Here is a 16358-nt window from a genome sequence, read left to right on the forward strand (position 1 = left end):
CTCCACATGTTTAGGGCTGTGTTCTCACCCAAAGAACAGGCGCTCCCTCCTCCAGAGGGAACCCGAGAGAGTCGTGGCCAAATAGAGGCAGTGTTTTTGGTATGCTTTGTCCCTGAAAGACAGGGTGCCATGGTTTGGAATTATAGAACCTGAGAACTGGAGTATTAATAATATTTGAAATGTCCATTGACAGATGAATGGATAGACAAAAGGTGGTCTATCCAAACGACGGAATATTATTTAGTCATAAAAAGGAATGAGGTATTGACACATGCTGCTGAGACAGGCTGGGACCTGGGACCCTTTGCTGCAGTGCTTACACCTGGACAAGTGTCTCCTCGAGTAAGAAACTATATAAGGGATGAAAAATAACTGCACATATGTGCAGTTGTGGCCAATTATGAACAACATGATACAAAAAGACCAAAACCCAACTGCCACTTCTGAGGTGTGGGGAGCAAAAGCAGGGTACTGCGCATGATCTCTGCACACAGCACCACGAGGGGGGTGGGCAGACCACCTAAGCCACCCCTCCAGCCCAACCCATGGGTCAGCCTCCACCCTTACCCCATTTAAGGGACCTGCTCAGCCCCCTCCACCCAAGAAGCGAGCAAGGGAACTTGTTATTTGTTTTCACTCCCTCCTGCCGCAGCACTAGTCCCAATAAAGCCTTGCCTGAATTTCTCATCTGGCCTCTTATCAATTTCTGTTGATTAGAGTCTAAGAACCTGGGTCGGTAATACTGCAACATGTACGGACCTTCAAAATATGCCCAGTGAAAAGAAGCCAGACACAAAAGGCCACAGATTATATGATTCCATTTGTAAGAAATGCCCAGAACTGGCAAATCTAAAGACACAGAAAGCAGACGAGTGGTTGCCAGAGGCTGGGGGAGGGAGGGATCGTTGGGTTTGACTGCTAACAGGTAACGGGTTTCTTGTTGGGGCGATGGAAATATCCTGGAGCTAGTGATGATGGTTGCACAACACTGTGAGTGTGCTAAGAACCATTGAATTGTACACTTTAAAAAATGGTTAAATCAATTTTATGTTACGTGGATTTTGTCTCAAATAAAGAAGTTAGAAAAGACCCAAACACTTGAGTGCTTACTCTGCATAAGGTACCATCCTTACTGAAATGCGTTATTTTTGTGACCCTCTCAACAACCTGAAGTCGTCACTCAGACGACCCTCTGGGCCTCATTAATGTAGCACTTTTGTAAGCCAGGCTCGATTTAAGCAATTTCATGCATTAACTTAATAATCATAATTGTGTGAGGTAGGCACCACTGATCCGTTCAACAGATGAGGAAACAGGTACAGAGGCCAGGCAACCTCACCTGCAGGAAAGGGGAGAAGCCCGGCCTGGCTGCTGCAGAGCTCCCCTGCTGCACCCGCAGGCCCACAGTCTTGATGGAGATGCCGGGCCGGGACTGGACAGCAGGTCCCACCGCCACGCCACACCTGATGCCCCAAGCTTGCTGCCTGCCCTACCCTCTGACCCCAGGTACGCCCAGGGTTGCAGGGGCCCCTCTGGACCCTTCGCTGCAGGGCTGGGCACCCTGTCCCCACACCTTACCCCTTTTGTTCCCTTTCATTATTGTGTGTCCCTTTCTCTCTCCCGTGAGGGTCTCTACAGAGCCTTTTCATCTTTGTGCCTCCCTGGCACAGAGCTTTGCACTTAGTGAATGCTACTCTGATACCTGTTAAATAAAAACGTGATGGGAGGTTATGAAGTGGATGTTTGCCTTGGAGGTGTGCGTGTGTGTGGCCAGTTTTCCTGTTCCTGGATTTTGAAGGATGGTCAAAATCCATCCTTCTCTAAAAAATGAATCTCACTCACTATAGTGGAAACAACCAACTAGCTCTGCAGCACACTGTATCCTGGTTCTGTTCACACTCTACCCTACATCAAAGGTAGTTTCCCTAACAATTTGTTTTTCATTTATTCAATCAATTTAATTTCCAAGTTATGCCTTAAAATGAAAACTGATAATCGAGATTTAATAACTTAGATTTTTGTTTGTTTTGTGAGTTCCTTCTAAAGTAAATGTTTCAGTATTTGAGCTATACCATTATAATACCTGTTTTAAAAATGGCATAAAACTTAAAAGGTCCTGTCCTCCAGCTGGAAGATGGGAGATGGGTAAATGCTCCAGTTTTCACATAGGCATCAAGGTAAATGCGTAAGCCAGAAGCCAACACTCTGCAACAGAACTGCAGGCAGATATGCACATTAGGTTATCAAATGGTCAAATCTCCAATTCCTAAAAGCCAGCAGACAGTCATCAAGGACACATGATGACAAAATAATCTTATTTTCTTTGGAGGTTAGCATTTTTTAATAAAAATACTTTATTAATTAACTGCCTAATTTACCCTATCATATCTTTTCTGACATGTGTGGCTGAAAACTCTTTGCTTCTTCATATAACAATTGTGTGATATCATTTTCTATAGAAGGACAACAGGAGGTCTAATCTTCCCTCAGGCAAGATTGATAGAAATTTGCTTTGTATTATTAATAACTGAGGAAATTTTTTTAAACTTCAAATCACATTTCATTATTGGAAAAGTCATATACATTTTTAGGATTGTTGTCAAATAACAATTTATTTTTTAAAAAAATCTCAGAACATGTCGTAGCACATTCAGTAGCAAAGATCTTCCAGTGGTACACACATTAAGACACACATTAGGTTTCTAGTTGGGCTGATTAGAATCTATACGCCTGGAAAGGCGGTTGTGCTTAGTGGAGCTTTTAAGAATCAAAGTGCAAAGCAATGCATAAAAACAAGCTTGAAAACGTCAAAGCGTTTTAAGATAGACTTAACTTTTCATGATTTTCCCAAAGCCAGTCATGATATTTATTTAACTTGTGGTCTTCAGGGTGTACCTGGAAGAAATACAACACATTAAGAGACAGAGGCCTTATGTAAGTTAGTCAGAAATACATTTTTTTTTTTTAAACTAAGCACCTACTGTGCGCCAGACACAGAGTTATGTATGCACTTTTTATTTATTTATTATTTATTTATATTTATTTTTGGCTGTGTTGGGTCTTCGTTTCTATGTGAGGGCTCTCTCTAGTTGTGGCAAGCGGGGGCCACTCCTCATCACGGTGTGCGGGCCTCTCACTATCGCGGCCTCTCTTGTTGCGGAGCCCAGGCTCCAGACGCGCAGGCTCAGTAGTTGTGGCTCACGGGCCTAGTTGCTCCGCGGCATGTGGGATCTTCCCAGACCAGGGCTCGAACCCGTGTCCCCTGCATTGGCAGGCAGATTCTCAACCACTGCGCCACCAGGGAAGCCCAGAAATACATTTTTTTTAATTGGCTTTTTAAAGATATGGTGGGGGAACAGTACCTTATGACAATATACCTGAAAATGATAACCTTTACCCTAATGAGATTCAGGAATGGTTAAAATTATACCTTACATCAAAGCAATCCTTTACAGTTTACAAAGTACTTTCCAATTTGGTACTGATCTTCACTGGGACTCAGTATGGAAGGTGGTGATAACATGAGTCAAGTATTAATATGCCATTTTCCAGGAGGTTATAGACCCTGAGAGTTAAATGGACTGCTCAGGTCACAATAAATGGTGAAGCAGGGATGGGCTTGGCCAGACCTCCCAGCTAAATGCTTTAGGGCAAGTCACAGACTAAGAGGGCAGTGTACAGGCTATGTGGCAGTGCCTATCAGCTGCCAGGATGCCACCCAGATGCCCATGGGCTGGGCATACTCAATAGAATGGGCAGCCGAAGTAGGACCCACCTACCACAAAAATAGTCTGAGACCACTAGGAGAAACCCAACAAGCGTGCACTCCAATCCCGCACCTGCCTGCTTCCCTTCAGTGGTGTGCTTTTGAAGGCGACTATGACTGTGACAGGAGGAAAACCACATCAGGCCTAGAGACAGTACGTGAATAGGAATAACAGGAACAGGGCTAGAAGTGGCAAACCAGTGGAGGTCAGTCAGAGACCAGGGAGTCTTTGTGGACTTGGGGAAATCTATGGACCCTCTCCTGCTGTCAATAACCCCAAGCCACCACTGCCCCTCAAGCTTGGAACAAAGCTGGTTGTGACTGTAATAGCACGTGTGTCCAAGAAATAGTTTTAACCATAACGGTGGACTTACTTTGCCTCAGAGACAAAATGTGCCGGAGATGGGCCTTACCTGCTTCCACTCATTGACACAAAAAATTCGGTAAGAGTCGTTGCCATATTTGCCAATCCCATGAAGCTCAATCGGATACCTCCACTGCTTTGTCAGATATTCATCTGAGAATACAACACCCCACATATCAGGTCAGCCTCTAGGAAAATACTTTCCCTGAAAAGGAGAAACAACAGAAAGGGACAGGAAAGAATCTCTCCTAACAGCCTGACTTGTGGCTGCTTTCTTCTGAATTCCTGCAGCCACCACCCCTTGTCTGACCTGCTTGTCTGCCACTCACTAACCATTATTGTTTTGTGCTGACCTAACGAGACAGGGGTAATGTCCCTGAGGTCAACTGGGCTTTCTGCTTCACTGACTTCTTCCTCTAATCCTGCCCACACGGCCTGACCCGGTGCTGGGCAAAGATTTATCACCTGGGTCAGCAGGAGACTGCACTTTGGGGCAAGCGAACTATCTTCAAATGCCTTCAGTGCTTGAGCTGAATGACCTCTATTAATGTCGCAACTGAGGACATTAAAGTTTAAGGTGTGGCTCTCTTAAATAGGCACAATTTATGTTTTTCCCTTTGGGTATATGGTAAAGTACCTGAGAACTTGACAATGGTTTTTGCTCGAAGATCGTAGAGACCAAGAGGTTTAAGAAGTTCTGAAACATCTCTCCAGTCTGCAGTTCTCGCTACCTCAGCTGAAGGATACTTCTCCAGAAACTGCCAAAGCACAGGGATTGCCATTTTGCCTGGGAAGTAAAAGTAACTACGTGACTACAAGCCTCCAGATGGGCTGATTTTAGGCTCACGTACTTCTTTATCTAGAAATCTCATATAGAGAGTTTTTTTCTTTCTTTCTTTTTAAACCACTGATGAGAAGACATTACCTAAATCAGCAACCACTCTGAGAGTCAAAACCCAACACCATCAACCGATTTGGTTAACAGTCCAAATTATGCCAAAACCTGGCCTTGCATGATATTGGTTTTTAAATAATCAGATCATCATATAACTAGTGTAAAAGCATACAGAACATAAGGTGCCAGTGACATTAAAGAAAGCATCCAATGAAAAAGAAATGCTTTTATACATGACACAGAGAGGAGGAAGGTTAAGTAACGGATTTTCATTGATGACTAAAAGTAATTTGGAAGTAGAACATAAATGGAAATCTGTTCTTTAATGCTAAAAAGGCTGTTGGATGTCATCTAGTCTATAGGTGAAGAGTTTGAGGACTGACTGAAAGAAGGCCTTACCTGAGGTCAAAATCAAACTTGAGACCAGCTTTCCTGATCAGTTCTCCTCATCACACTGTCTCTACTACGACAAAAATTAAAAAAATCCACAAACCTGAGGTCCGGTTGAGGAATATAGTCGCAATGAGGAGCTTCCACGGATCATGGAAAAGTGTTTCTTGGACAAGATTAAAAGGTGACCGAGGAGGTGTCCACTTCTTAAAGGCCTTGCGTCGTGGGGGACTAAGAGCTAAACAAACACACTGTATTAGAGGGGAACACTTGAAATAGATTTAAAGTCTGGTTTTCTGATTGGAAAAGGGATACCTTCTCTGTTATATTTGCTGGAAAAATACAGGCTTGTTTTCCTTTTTTCTATTTGTGTCTGTGGGATGGTGTCTTCTGAAAAGGAAAGAGTGAACATTGTTTACAGAATCTATGGTTTAGCCTAAAGAAATATTCAGGGCTGCAAATAACAACAACACGCTACTGCTATAAAACGTTCAGTTTAGCACTATTCTAAGCACGTCACAAAAATTAACCAGTTTAATCCTACTAATGACCTATGAGCAAGGTAGGTACTATTTTGTCTCCACTTTACAAATAAGGAAATTGAGGTACAGAGAAGCCAGGTAACTTGCCCAAGGTCCCACAGCTAGTAAGTGTCAAGAGCTGAAATTCTAATCCAGGCAGTCTGGTTCCTGAGTCCATGCCTTTAACCACTATTACACTAGTTCTCTATGATTTTTGTTCAGAGTTCACTACATTGAAAAATTGGAAATAATACAGAATATTTTAAATTATGACATTTGTACAATGTGGTTATTAAAATATTTTGAGACTACATCATGAATTTTTCCCATGTCATTAATTTTTAAGTGAAAAAAGCAATATTCAACATATGATCCCAATTTAATAAAAAAAGAAAAAAATGTGAGAGATTAGAATAAACCAAAATGGCATAATGGTATAATGGTTATTGTTAATTTTTCTTTTCTTTTAATTTTCCATATTTTCCAAATATTCTGCAGTGAATACTTTTACTAAAAAAAACAAAAAACAAACAAAAAAAAGGATACAGATAAAACAGAACCTGCAGGAAAGCCTAAGATTTGGATATTAGAACACCTAAGGCCACTATCTACTGGGAAGTTTAATTTAACAAAGACTCTTTGACCACCATTATTAGGCTTTCAAGTTTCTAAAATCATCACATTTAATACTCCCTATAGCCATACCCTCTAAATTTGAATGTTAGTTAATAATACCTTGCATTTGTCTAGCGTGAAGCCATCTTTTTCACTTCTCATTTTATGTTACAATATCATGATGTGAAAAACAGGACTGGTGAGGGTTATTACCTGTGTTTTACAGATGAAGACTCGAAGGCTTAGAAATTAAGCAACTATCTGAAAACAATAGTGGGACTGACCATAGATTGGGACAAGTATCCACATCTCCAGATAATCAGTCTAGTGTTTTTTTGCTATTCTAGTTTGAATAGGCAAAGCCCAGTGGAAAGTAAAAAAGAGTCAGAACAAAGGAAACTGCTCTTACTACCTACTTGATAATTTCTTCTGTGGGTTCCTATAGATAATTACTGACTAGCCTCCTTTATTACTAGGAGACTAAGCTCAATTTACGTGGCAATTTCTAACTAAGGCACTGGGAAAGTCTTTACTACTCCGTTGGATACCTATTACCTACAGTAAACGTACTTATGTTGAGAACTAGACTTCTTTATGCATAGGATGACTAGGATACTTCCATTTTAGTCACAAAAGGATGTTTTTGATATTTTATTTGCCCATTTTACTAGCAATAAATCTACATAAACCTCAAGGCTTTAGGAAGCTCAAGGTCTTTAAAGGACACATTGGAGAATTTTTATGCAGTTCCTAGGTGTATGTGGTCATCTTCTGTTCAAGGTAGAGAAATTCCAGGCACAGCAAAGACATAATAAAATCATGAGTGGGACCAGGAGCAGGAACCAACTCTAACCACCTGCTCTACTAATTTGTCCATGCTGTCTCCCCATAGGACTTTAAAATTACTATTCTTCTTTAAAGGAGTTATTCATTATACCATAATGGCATAATGAATAACTAATATAGGGTTGCTCAAAGATCTCCTTTCTTTTACCTCTTATTCACTGAGGTATTATAAAGGCAAAACTGTTAAGCTCTGAACTCGGTATTAAGAGCATATTACAAATAATAGATGAACTATGTGATTACAGTTTTGAATTTAGAGCTCTAAAGCATTTTAGAGAAGCATTATATTACAATAGAAGATAAAAATGACTATGATATATAAAATTAAATTGGAAGTCACACATCAGTAATAAGTAACAGGAGGGGTGCAAAGAGAAGATACTATTCTCAACCAGTTTATGTATAAAAGGAGTCTTCCCCAAATCTTTTCACAAGTGAAACCTTTTTATTTCCCCTAAAGTTGTAAGATTATTGGCTGGAAAAAAGGGAAGAAGGGAGAGCACTGTTGAGGAGAGTCCCAGGTGTTGTACCAGGATGGTAGCAACGGTTAATGGCACAATTGTCCTCTGTTGGGGACATCAAGGCAGTAGCCAGCTGACTGTTTCTTTGCCATACAAAAGGGCTTAAATATCAGTTACACAAGGCACTAGGACCAACTGGTAGAATGTATCTGATATTTGGCCCTACTTCTTCATTCTATTCCCACATGCTAACTGGGTACAGGCATGAAGTGCAAAATCCTCATCACATGTTTAACAGCACTTTAGTGCACTGAATACCTTGAAATATTTTCGCAGAAGTAGAGTCTTTCTCCGTTTGTGAGCTGTTGTCCATTTCAGAGCCACCTTTTGAAATGTCAATATGCAAATGCTCCTTCCTTTCCCCAACTTCTACTTTGGTTCTTATTTCCTCAGATTCTAAAAAGGTACCCTCACACTTCTTGTTGTGTCCTGCTTCTTCGGTTGAACGTAATTTGTTTATGATGCCAGAAGTGGTCTGTTCAAAATCTGATCCTGAACACAATGATTTTTCTTTACCAAGCCTCTCCTCTTCACTGGTAACAGTGAGGGTCTTGTCGCTCACTCTGGCATCAGAGACGCAGCAAGTTCTCTCAAGCTGACTTTCTTGTGCAAGAGGCTCACTTTCAGCATCTGCTGCCTTATTATACACAGATGCTCTTTTTCTATTACATTGAACAGGATCTGGACGACTCCTCCAGCACCCTGTTTTAGTTTCCTTAATTTGAATCCCTTTCAAAACAGTCACCTTTCTTTTGGACTTTCTAACCTTTCTGGAGTCAGCATCATTAACACCGTCATCTTCTTTCAAAAGCCAATGAATGGAAGCAAAGTTAGAGAGTTCTCTGCTATCTTGCAATTCCAAACTAGCACTTGGCAAAGAAACCACATCTTTTTTCCACCTGCTTCGTGTCCTGAGGCTCCGGTTTGAATTGCTACTTTCGTTTTGAGGTTGGGATGGCAGAGCTGCCATGCTTTGGTCTTTACATCCTGACTTGATGCTCCTTTTATGAAGTATAGTAAAATCAAAATCTTCTGGCTTAAGAGAAGTCTCTCCACTTTTGTGAAGATAATTAGCAAGTGAACTTTTGGATCGGAACTTCAGTCCCTGTGGGCTAGAAAATGATATTAAAGAAAACTTATTGCTAGTTAATAAAAGTGACTTTTAAAAAAAACTGGACATTTCCGATTTTTTATTAATAATTTCCAAACTTTGCCATGGGTATTTGTCATTTAAAATAAAAAAAGTGATAAACTGATACTTTAAAATAGTTTCCTCTATGACAACAGAACATAATTTTACAAATATAGCTTAAGTGCAACCTTACCAGTAGCCATTCACAGTAGGAGAAAATGTAAGTATTTCTCCCCAAATCACCTGATGTTAAGTAACCAGTGACAGTGAAGGAACAGAATCCGTAATGGTTTCATGGTAAAAACAGAAAAAAGCCAAAACTCCTGCTATGCTTTCCTACCACCTGTCTAGACAAAATTATTTGGCTGTACTATCTTTACCATCTTGCGTGCTCACCTGATGAAATATACATCGTATCTTCCTGCTGTTTTCCCAGATAACCTTTGCTTCACAACTCTTTCCCATCCACACGGTACAGACTTATGGCACTCTGTCATCGCGCTACCACCAAATTGAGCAGAAGCAACGGGTTCTTGCAGCGGGGGATTACACTCACTGCTGCTTTTTATCACCATTTGTTTCTCATCTTCTCCCACTCTTTCTGATCCCAGGGCAACGTCTTCCTCCCTGAAAAAAAACAAACTCCAAGTGATTAGCTCATTTAAACTTAATTTGACTCTGCTTATTCAATTTCAGTCCATAACAGAGAAGGAACCACATGGACTATTCGGACTACGGGAGAGATTAAAATCAGTGTGGCTCAGTCATTCTTTGAGAGTATCTTCCTCCTCTCCAATATCTTCCTGTCCTCCAACATGGTTAAAAAGGGTTGGAAATCTCTGCACAATGAAAAGCTCAAGCTACTTGCTAAAAAAAAATTGTTTTTTGTTAATCATTGAATAGCTCTGTTACAGAGATTTCTGGTGACACTTGGCATAAGTTTAAAAACATGAACCAATAGCTGAGCTCTTAACCTGGGGATCAACAGAACAGCTTAAATGAGTCAGTGAGACACCCTCCTTCCCCCGAAATAACTGAGGTAAAATTTTCATATATATGTGCATTTTGGGGGCGGTGGGGGAGACAGTGTCTATTACTTTCATCAGAGCTTGTAACCCTCTAAAAGGTAAAGAACATTTGATAAAGAATTTTCAAACTCTCTTTTATTCTTGATCCGATAACCTTGTGAGGTACGTAGGATAAGGATTACTCTCAGTTTATTGATAAAATTGAGTGACAGGAAGATTAAGTTATTTGCAGAACTGATTCCAGGACCTAGATCTACTAAATCTTGGTCTAATACTTCTCTCTCTCTACTACTGTTGAAAAACTTCAGTAGAGTGTATCCTAATCATTAAATCATATTTACATTTTCAAAGTTGGATGAGTCTCTAGAGATGTCTAACCAACTTCTCTTCTACAAATAGGGAAACAAAGCATGAGCCAGTGACTAACTATAATTAGAATCAAAGTCTTCTGATGTAATACGGGGTTAAATAATTTGGGAGATCTGGGTGGATCTTAAAAAATTATACTGTTCACAATTTTGGCGATAAGGAAACTGAATCCTGGTGAAAACAGCACTAACTTTAAAATCAACAGACTGGGTTCAAATCCCAGCTCTGCCATTTACTACCTATGTGGTCCAAGAGCAAGTTACTTAACGTGTCAAAGTCTCTTTCTCCATCTGTAAAAGGGAGGTAATACCTCTTTCAAGGTAGTTCTGAGAATCACATTTTTTGGGGGGGAAAAAAAGAGTAGGTAAATCATCTTAGCCCCACACCGCACATACACAAGTACTCAGTACTCCAGCCTCTGTTCGCAGTAACTAACCCTGCCGGCCTCCAAGTGTCCATCCACCCTAGGTAAGAAAGGCCCACCCACCGTCTACTCCCTCGCTCCCATTTTACAGATGGTGAAACTGAGGCCCGAAAGGGGACAATAACTTGCCGGAGGTCACACGGCCGGTCTGGGACTAGGCGCTGGTTGGCGATGACCGAGGGGGCAGCTCCGCAGTCCCCCAGGCTCGGACTCTCCATCCCAGACGTGTCCGTCAAGCGGGCTCCGGATGCAGTAATAGGCCGAGAGGGTGCGTCGCTCTGGGTGTGGAGCGGAGTTAGAGGTGAAAACTTCTTCAGCTCGGAATTCTAGGCTGGAACCAAAAGATGAAGGCAGTGGAAGTCTGTCCGACTGCTCAGCAGCTTTTCGGCCGCCCCCCTCAACCAAAGCCGCCATTTCCACGGCTCAGCCAATCAAATCCTTTGTCGAGGAAGACGCACCGCCCCCTGCCCGTTCCGACCAATCGCGCGCGTCCTAGATATGAGGACGCCTTCTAGCCTCCCGTTCCTTCTTTCTAGCCTCCCGTTCCTTCGTTCTAGCCCTCCCTTTTAGACATGCGCACTCGGAACTCTCTGCCTCGTGCGTAGCTCACTGCGCATGTGCGTTGCCGGGGTAGCGCCGGCAGACAAAGTGGCTCGCGGAGTTAGGCCTGTTGCTGAGGCGGGGAGGAGGGGCCCGAGGTGTGAGGGAAACCGCTATGAGGGCCGTGTTGACGTGGAGAGATAAAGCCGAGCAGTGGTGAGGAGCGGGGCAGTCCGGGAGGAGCGGGAGGCTGAGCCCCAGCGGGGATGGCGGGCGCTATGGCGTGAACCCTGGTGGTTGCCAAGGGTAACGGACCTGCGGGCTGGGCTGAGGGCCCTGAGTCCCGGCTCTGGGCGACTGCAGGGTCGCCTTCCCACCGCTTTGCGGATGGAGAAACTGAGGCCTGGAGAGGGAGCAAGGGAATGTACCACGCGTGAGGTAGTGGCCTGTGGAGGCGGCTTTACACATAATCACAGTCTGATCTTGTCGTTCCTTTACTCAAAATCCATCCTGGGCTCATCAGTGTTTTCCAGCTTCGCAACTTACGCCGCATCCGCGTATTACCTATACTCTTGTTTACTTGACCTTTTCTCTAAATTGTCTCACTTATTTTCCTTTAAACACGCTTTTACATTCTACAGGGAAACTTTATTACACCGTATATGAAAACCAGTAGCAATTGCTGTAAATGTAAGATAACTGTAGAACTTAAAGCAGGGAGAAACAAAACGGCGTTAACAAGTTGTAGCTAGATACTGTTGCTAGGGAACCTCTGAGCCTCAGGTGTAGTGTCTCTAGAGCTAGAGATTTAGCAAGTGTGGTTGGAGAGGTGCTTGAGTTGAATAGCATCAAAGCAAGACTTTCTCCTATGTTTTGTTAGAAGGTTTGAAAGAGGATCGAAAGAGAATGACTTTCTCACTTTATGATTCAACGTTGTTTAATGTCCTATTCCATTTTTATCCCCCAAATCCATCATATAACAACACATTTGGGGGCATACTGACTTATTGGGCAGTTCTCCTCAGCCTGACTTTCAAAACTTCCTACATGATCTTTTCAGCTTCATTGTGAAGCCTCTGCTTTGGCTACTGGAACAGAGCCATTCCCTCTTTGTCTTTTCTTTGGCCTCTCTGTGTGAGGCCTTCATCTCCTCACAATGAAGTCCTAAATGTCCTTAAGCCTCCCTTTGGAGATGGTCGCTCTCTTTGTACTCTGCACCAGTAATAGCTAATGCTTACTTTGTGCCAGGCACTGGCTGAGAACTTCATATCTTTTATCTCATTGTCACCTCACAACAGTACCTGACGTAGGTACTGTACTTATTTCTGTTTTACATATGAGGCGACTGAAGCACAGAGTGGGTAAATAATTTGCCAGGGTCACACAGTGAGTAAGTGGTGGAGCCAGCTTTCTTCCTCACTCCAGAGCCAATGCTCTTAGCCACTGCATTAATTATTCCTGGTGTTACAGAGGCTGCAAACTCAAATGCCTGCAGGAATCAGGCAGGCAACGTAAATGGGAGGATGTTTATTTGCATCTTGAACACAAGGAATTGTTTGTTTTCCCTAGGAGTATTCTTTTCTATACTGCACTCTTCTTGAAACGTATAGCCCTACCACTGTATCTTTCACTTCTACTTTTAATAGAGATTTGAGTAAAAAAAAAAATTTTTTTTTTTACTTTTCTCTTAACTGTTATAAAAGTACTCATAGCACAAGCTGCTGATAGCTAGCAGCTGAGCATTTGGTTTTGCTGTCAGATACTAACAAGTGGCAAGGACTGTGGCAAACTGGAGAGCGCATGCTCTGACTGAAAGGGAGAGCAGCTGCTCTGCTTCTGCCAGTTACCACCCTGCAGGAATTTGGCCCAGCGTGGCTCAGAGCTTCCTGTTTTCACCAGAAACCAGGAATCTGGGTTTTTATGTGAAATGTCCTAATTTTTAAATGTTGGCACCTAATCTGTAAAAAAAATACAAAATAAAATACCATATGGGCCAAACAAAACGTTTGCTGGCCAAATATAGCCTGATTGGCTCCCAGTTTTCAACCCCTGGCATAGGATTTTGTTCATTCCTCTTGTGGTACTTAGAGTCTGTCTAGTGCAAGAGTTTATGGGAAACTGTTGATCCCAGAAGTCTATAAAACCCTTAAAAGCAATGGCTATGTCTTACTCATTTCCAAGGCTTATTCTAGAGCTTAGACAGTGGTTGTTGTGATTATTTCATGGATAGTGGTATTCATGAATGAATGAAGAGGTGGGTGAATGAATGATGAATGAAGATTGGTTGTTTGGTTTTTGGCCCATTACAGCTATTCTAGTGTAGGGGCTTTAGGGGTTCTAGAGACCAGCAATACTGATGGCAGCTACATATGCAAGCTGATAGCCCAGAATGAGACAAAACAAAAAACTATAAAAATAAATAGTAGAACTCCAAAATCCCAGATGTCAAAGATTCTTCCTCCACACTGAACCAGCTCCGCCTGCTGGTCTGCTCTTTTGCTTCTGTCTAAACTTCATGTAGCAGCAGGAATTCTCTTTTGTGAGTCCTGTTGCTGTGATCCGTTACTCCACCTCTCATCAACCCAGAGTGACTCCCCATTGCCTTCCATGTCAGATTGTGCACTTAATTAGGTGGTCCTTCCCCTGCCCCACCCTGCCCCCTTTTGCTAAGGTTTAAATTTATGCTTTTCAGTTCAGCTGAAAACTCCATTTTCCTGTCCAAAGGCCCTCCCCAAACGTTCTCTTATTCTTCTCTGAACTCCTTCTTTTCTCCCTTCAAAGCAGTGCTCTAGGTTCTTCTCAACCATGATGCCTTATTCCAGGCGGGCTGCCATCTGCTCTGCCCCTCATCCACACCAGCTGTGGGCCAGACAGTGTTTACGTGCCTTATCTTGTTTAATCTCCACAGCAGCCTGTGAGGTTGGAATTGTTACCCCATTTACAGATGAAGAAACTGAGACTTAATGAGGTAACAGTTTGCTTAAGATTCAAATCAAGTAAGTGGGGGCTGGATCAGGTTGTGCAGAATTTGGAGAGGCACCTTGAGGCTTCAGTTTACAGTGGGGTGGGCACAGGGTTGGCAGAGGACAGTTTGCAGGACTCACCCTCTGTCTCTCTGCAGTGGAATCTGACAACGTCCGTTTTTCATAAAAGGGTGCAGGTGGGGAGAGAGAGCCATCCTACCGTACAATAGACTGTCTGCAGACGGGTGAGCTCCCCAGCCCTGGAAGTGTTCAAGCAGAGGCTGGATCCATCAATAGGGAATTCCTGCCCTGGTAGGGGAGTTGGACTATATGACAGGGTCTAGGGTCTTTCCCAATAGTTTGGGAAAGTTTCTGTGATCTTATGATGTAATTAAAGCCCAAGGGGTTCAAGATAAAAATCTTGTCAGTTTGTCAGTTATACTCATTTTGTGTCTAGGACAATGCCATGTACTGTGGGTCCACAAATGTCTAAAATAGGGTCATTACCCTTAAATTGCATATGACTGTAATTAAGGGGATAAGATAGTATCTGAAACAGTGTAAATACAGAAGATTATATAATTCTTTTTTTTTTTTTAAATTAATGATATCATTTTATATCATATTAGAAAGGATTACATTTCACATTATGGGAATTACCAAGATATGACTCTCACCCACTATTATATAACAATTACAATCTATGAGATTACTTAAATAATATGTTACAGTACCCTTGCTTCAAGTTACATTATAAATTTAACATATTATCTTTTTAACTACCAGTGTCATATATCTTTTTTTTGTGTGTGTGTGTGTGTGTATTAAGTTTATTTTTTATTTTTTATTTTTTTCACACTATTTTATTTTTACAAGAGATAAATAGACTGACACCAAGCATTGTAAATGGATGACCACAACAAAAGCAACAATGATTGCAATTACCAAACAAGAAACACACTCATGCTATGTCATAATATTGACATTCAGTCCAGTAATCCTCCACTGTAACAGCTCCTTTACTTTGCAGTGAAAATTGATTTGTATATTCTTTGCCTCTGAGTCCTTGTGGGATTTTTTTTTTTTTTAATTTTTTTAGATTTATTGATTGATTGCTATGTTGGGTCTTCGTTTCTGTGCTAGGGCTTTCTCTAGTTGCGGCAAGCGGGGGCCACTCTTCATTGCGGTGTGCGGGCCTCTCACTACCGTGGCCTCTCTTGTTGCGGAGCACAGGCTCCAGACGCGCAGGCTCAGTAGTTGTGGCTCACGGGCCGAGTTGCTCCGTAGCATGTGGGATCTTCCCAGACCAGGGCTCGAACCCGTGTCCCCTGCATTAGCAGGCAGATTCTCAACCACTGCGCCACCAGGGAAGCCCTTTTTTTAAAATTCAAACAGAAAGTCACAAAAATTATAATCATCCTCATCAGTTCACTCAGTCCCATGTAATTAATTTTATTTATTTATTTATTTTTTTAAGATTATATAATTCTTAAATTGAATTGTACAGATTCTAAGTACAATAAGAATTTTGATTGGGGTAAATCAGACATGTATGTTATACTTTAGAGAAGCAAACTTCAAGAAATGCAGAGAGAATGAATTTTCACATCTGAAAAGAAGATAGCTAAAGACTTGGCTCAAGTGAGATGCTCAGAAATTATTTGCTAATAATTCAGCCCAAAATGATCCTAGTTAAGAAGAAGCCACACGGGAACCACTTTGATGGGCTCAGATATGTACAAGGCAGGAAGGGAGCCACACGACCAAGATGACTGTGGAAGAGAGGTGCAGACCCCTCCCAAACCTCGTGCCTCACCAGCTCCCCACAGGAGGTGGTGCTTGTGTACCCTGTGAGGCAGAAGGGCAGCTCCCTAGCCTTGCTGTGTAGGTGAGGACCACAGCTCAGGCCGGGGGTCAGCCCTTCTGGCCCCAGCTCCCCCTGCTTTTCCCTCTCCCGCCCTGCTTCTCCGCAGAGTGTGAAATG

General features: G+C 42.2%; 2 protein-coding genes across 3 annotated transcripts in view; one reads left to right on the forward strand and one right to left on the reverse strand.

The window, feature by feature from the left end:
• Positions 1–2640: 2640 nt before the first annotated feature.
• MBD4 (methyl-CpG binding domain 4, DNA glycosylase) lies at positions 2641–11281 on the reverse strand. The gene is made up of 8 exons (XM_061195602.1): positions 11001–11281; positions 9447–9677; positions 8177–9030; positions 5731–5805; positions 5519–5653; positions 4768–4917; positions 4180–4283; positions 2641–2895 (listed from the first exon to the last, which is right to left on the reverse strand). Exons 1-8 carry the CDS (start codon positions 11087–11089, stop codon positions 2818–2820), a joined length of 1716 nt encoding a protein of 571 aa, XP_061051585.1. The 5' UTR covers positions 11090–11281; the 3' UTR covers positions 2641–2817.
• Positions 11282–11451: 170 nt separating this feature from the next.
• Positions 11452–16358, forward strand: part of IFT122 (intraflagellar transport 122) — a 69394-nt gene continuing 64487 nt past the window's right edge. For both annotated transcript variants that reach the window (XM_061197306.1, XM_061197305.1), the window contains exon 1: positions 11452–11627. In XM_061197306.1, the coding sequence (XP_061053289.1) occupies positions 11587–11627 (41 nt within the window). In that variant the 5' untranslated portion in view covers positions 11452–11586. The remainder of the gene's footprint in view (positions 11628–16358) is intronic.

Source organism: Eubalaena glacialis, chromosome 7 (genome assembly GCF_028564815.1).
Source record: "Eubalaena glacialis isolate mEubGla1 chromosome 7, mEubGla1.1.hap2.+ XY, whole genome shotgun sequence".
Lineage (NCBI taxonomy): Eukaryota > Metazoa > Chordata > Mammalia > Artiodactyla > Balaenidae > Eubalaena > Eubalaena glacialis.

Excerpts from the sequence above, each read along its gene's own strand:
- MBD4 (XM_061195602.1), bottom strand. The coding sequence starts at position 11,089 with ATGGAGAGTCCGAGCCTGGGGGACTGCGGAGCTGCCCCCTCGGTCATC. Across the intron at positions 9,031-9,446 it reads TACGATGTATATTTCATCAG|CCCACAGGGACTGAAGTTCC; the intron begins GTGAGCACGCAA and ends ATCATTTTCTAG. Across the intron at positions 5,806-8,176 it reads TTCTGCGAAAATATTTCAAG|AAGACACCATCCCACAGACA; the intron begins GTATTCAGTGCA and ends TTTCCTTTTCAG.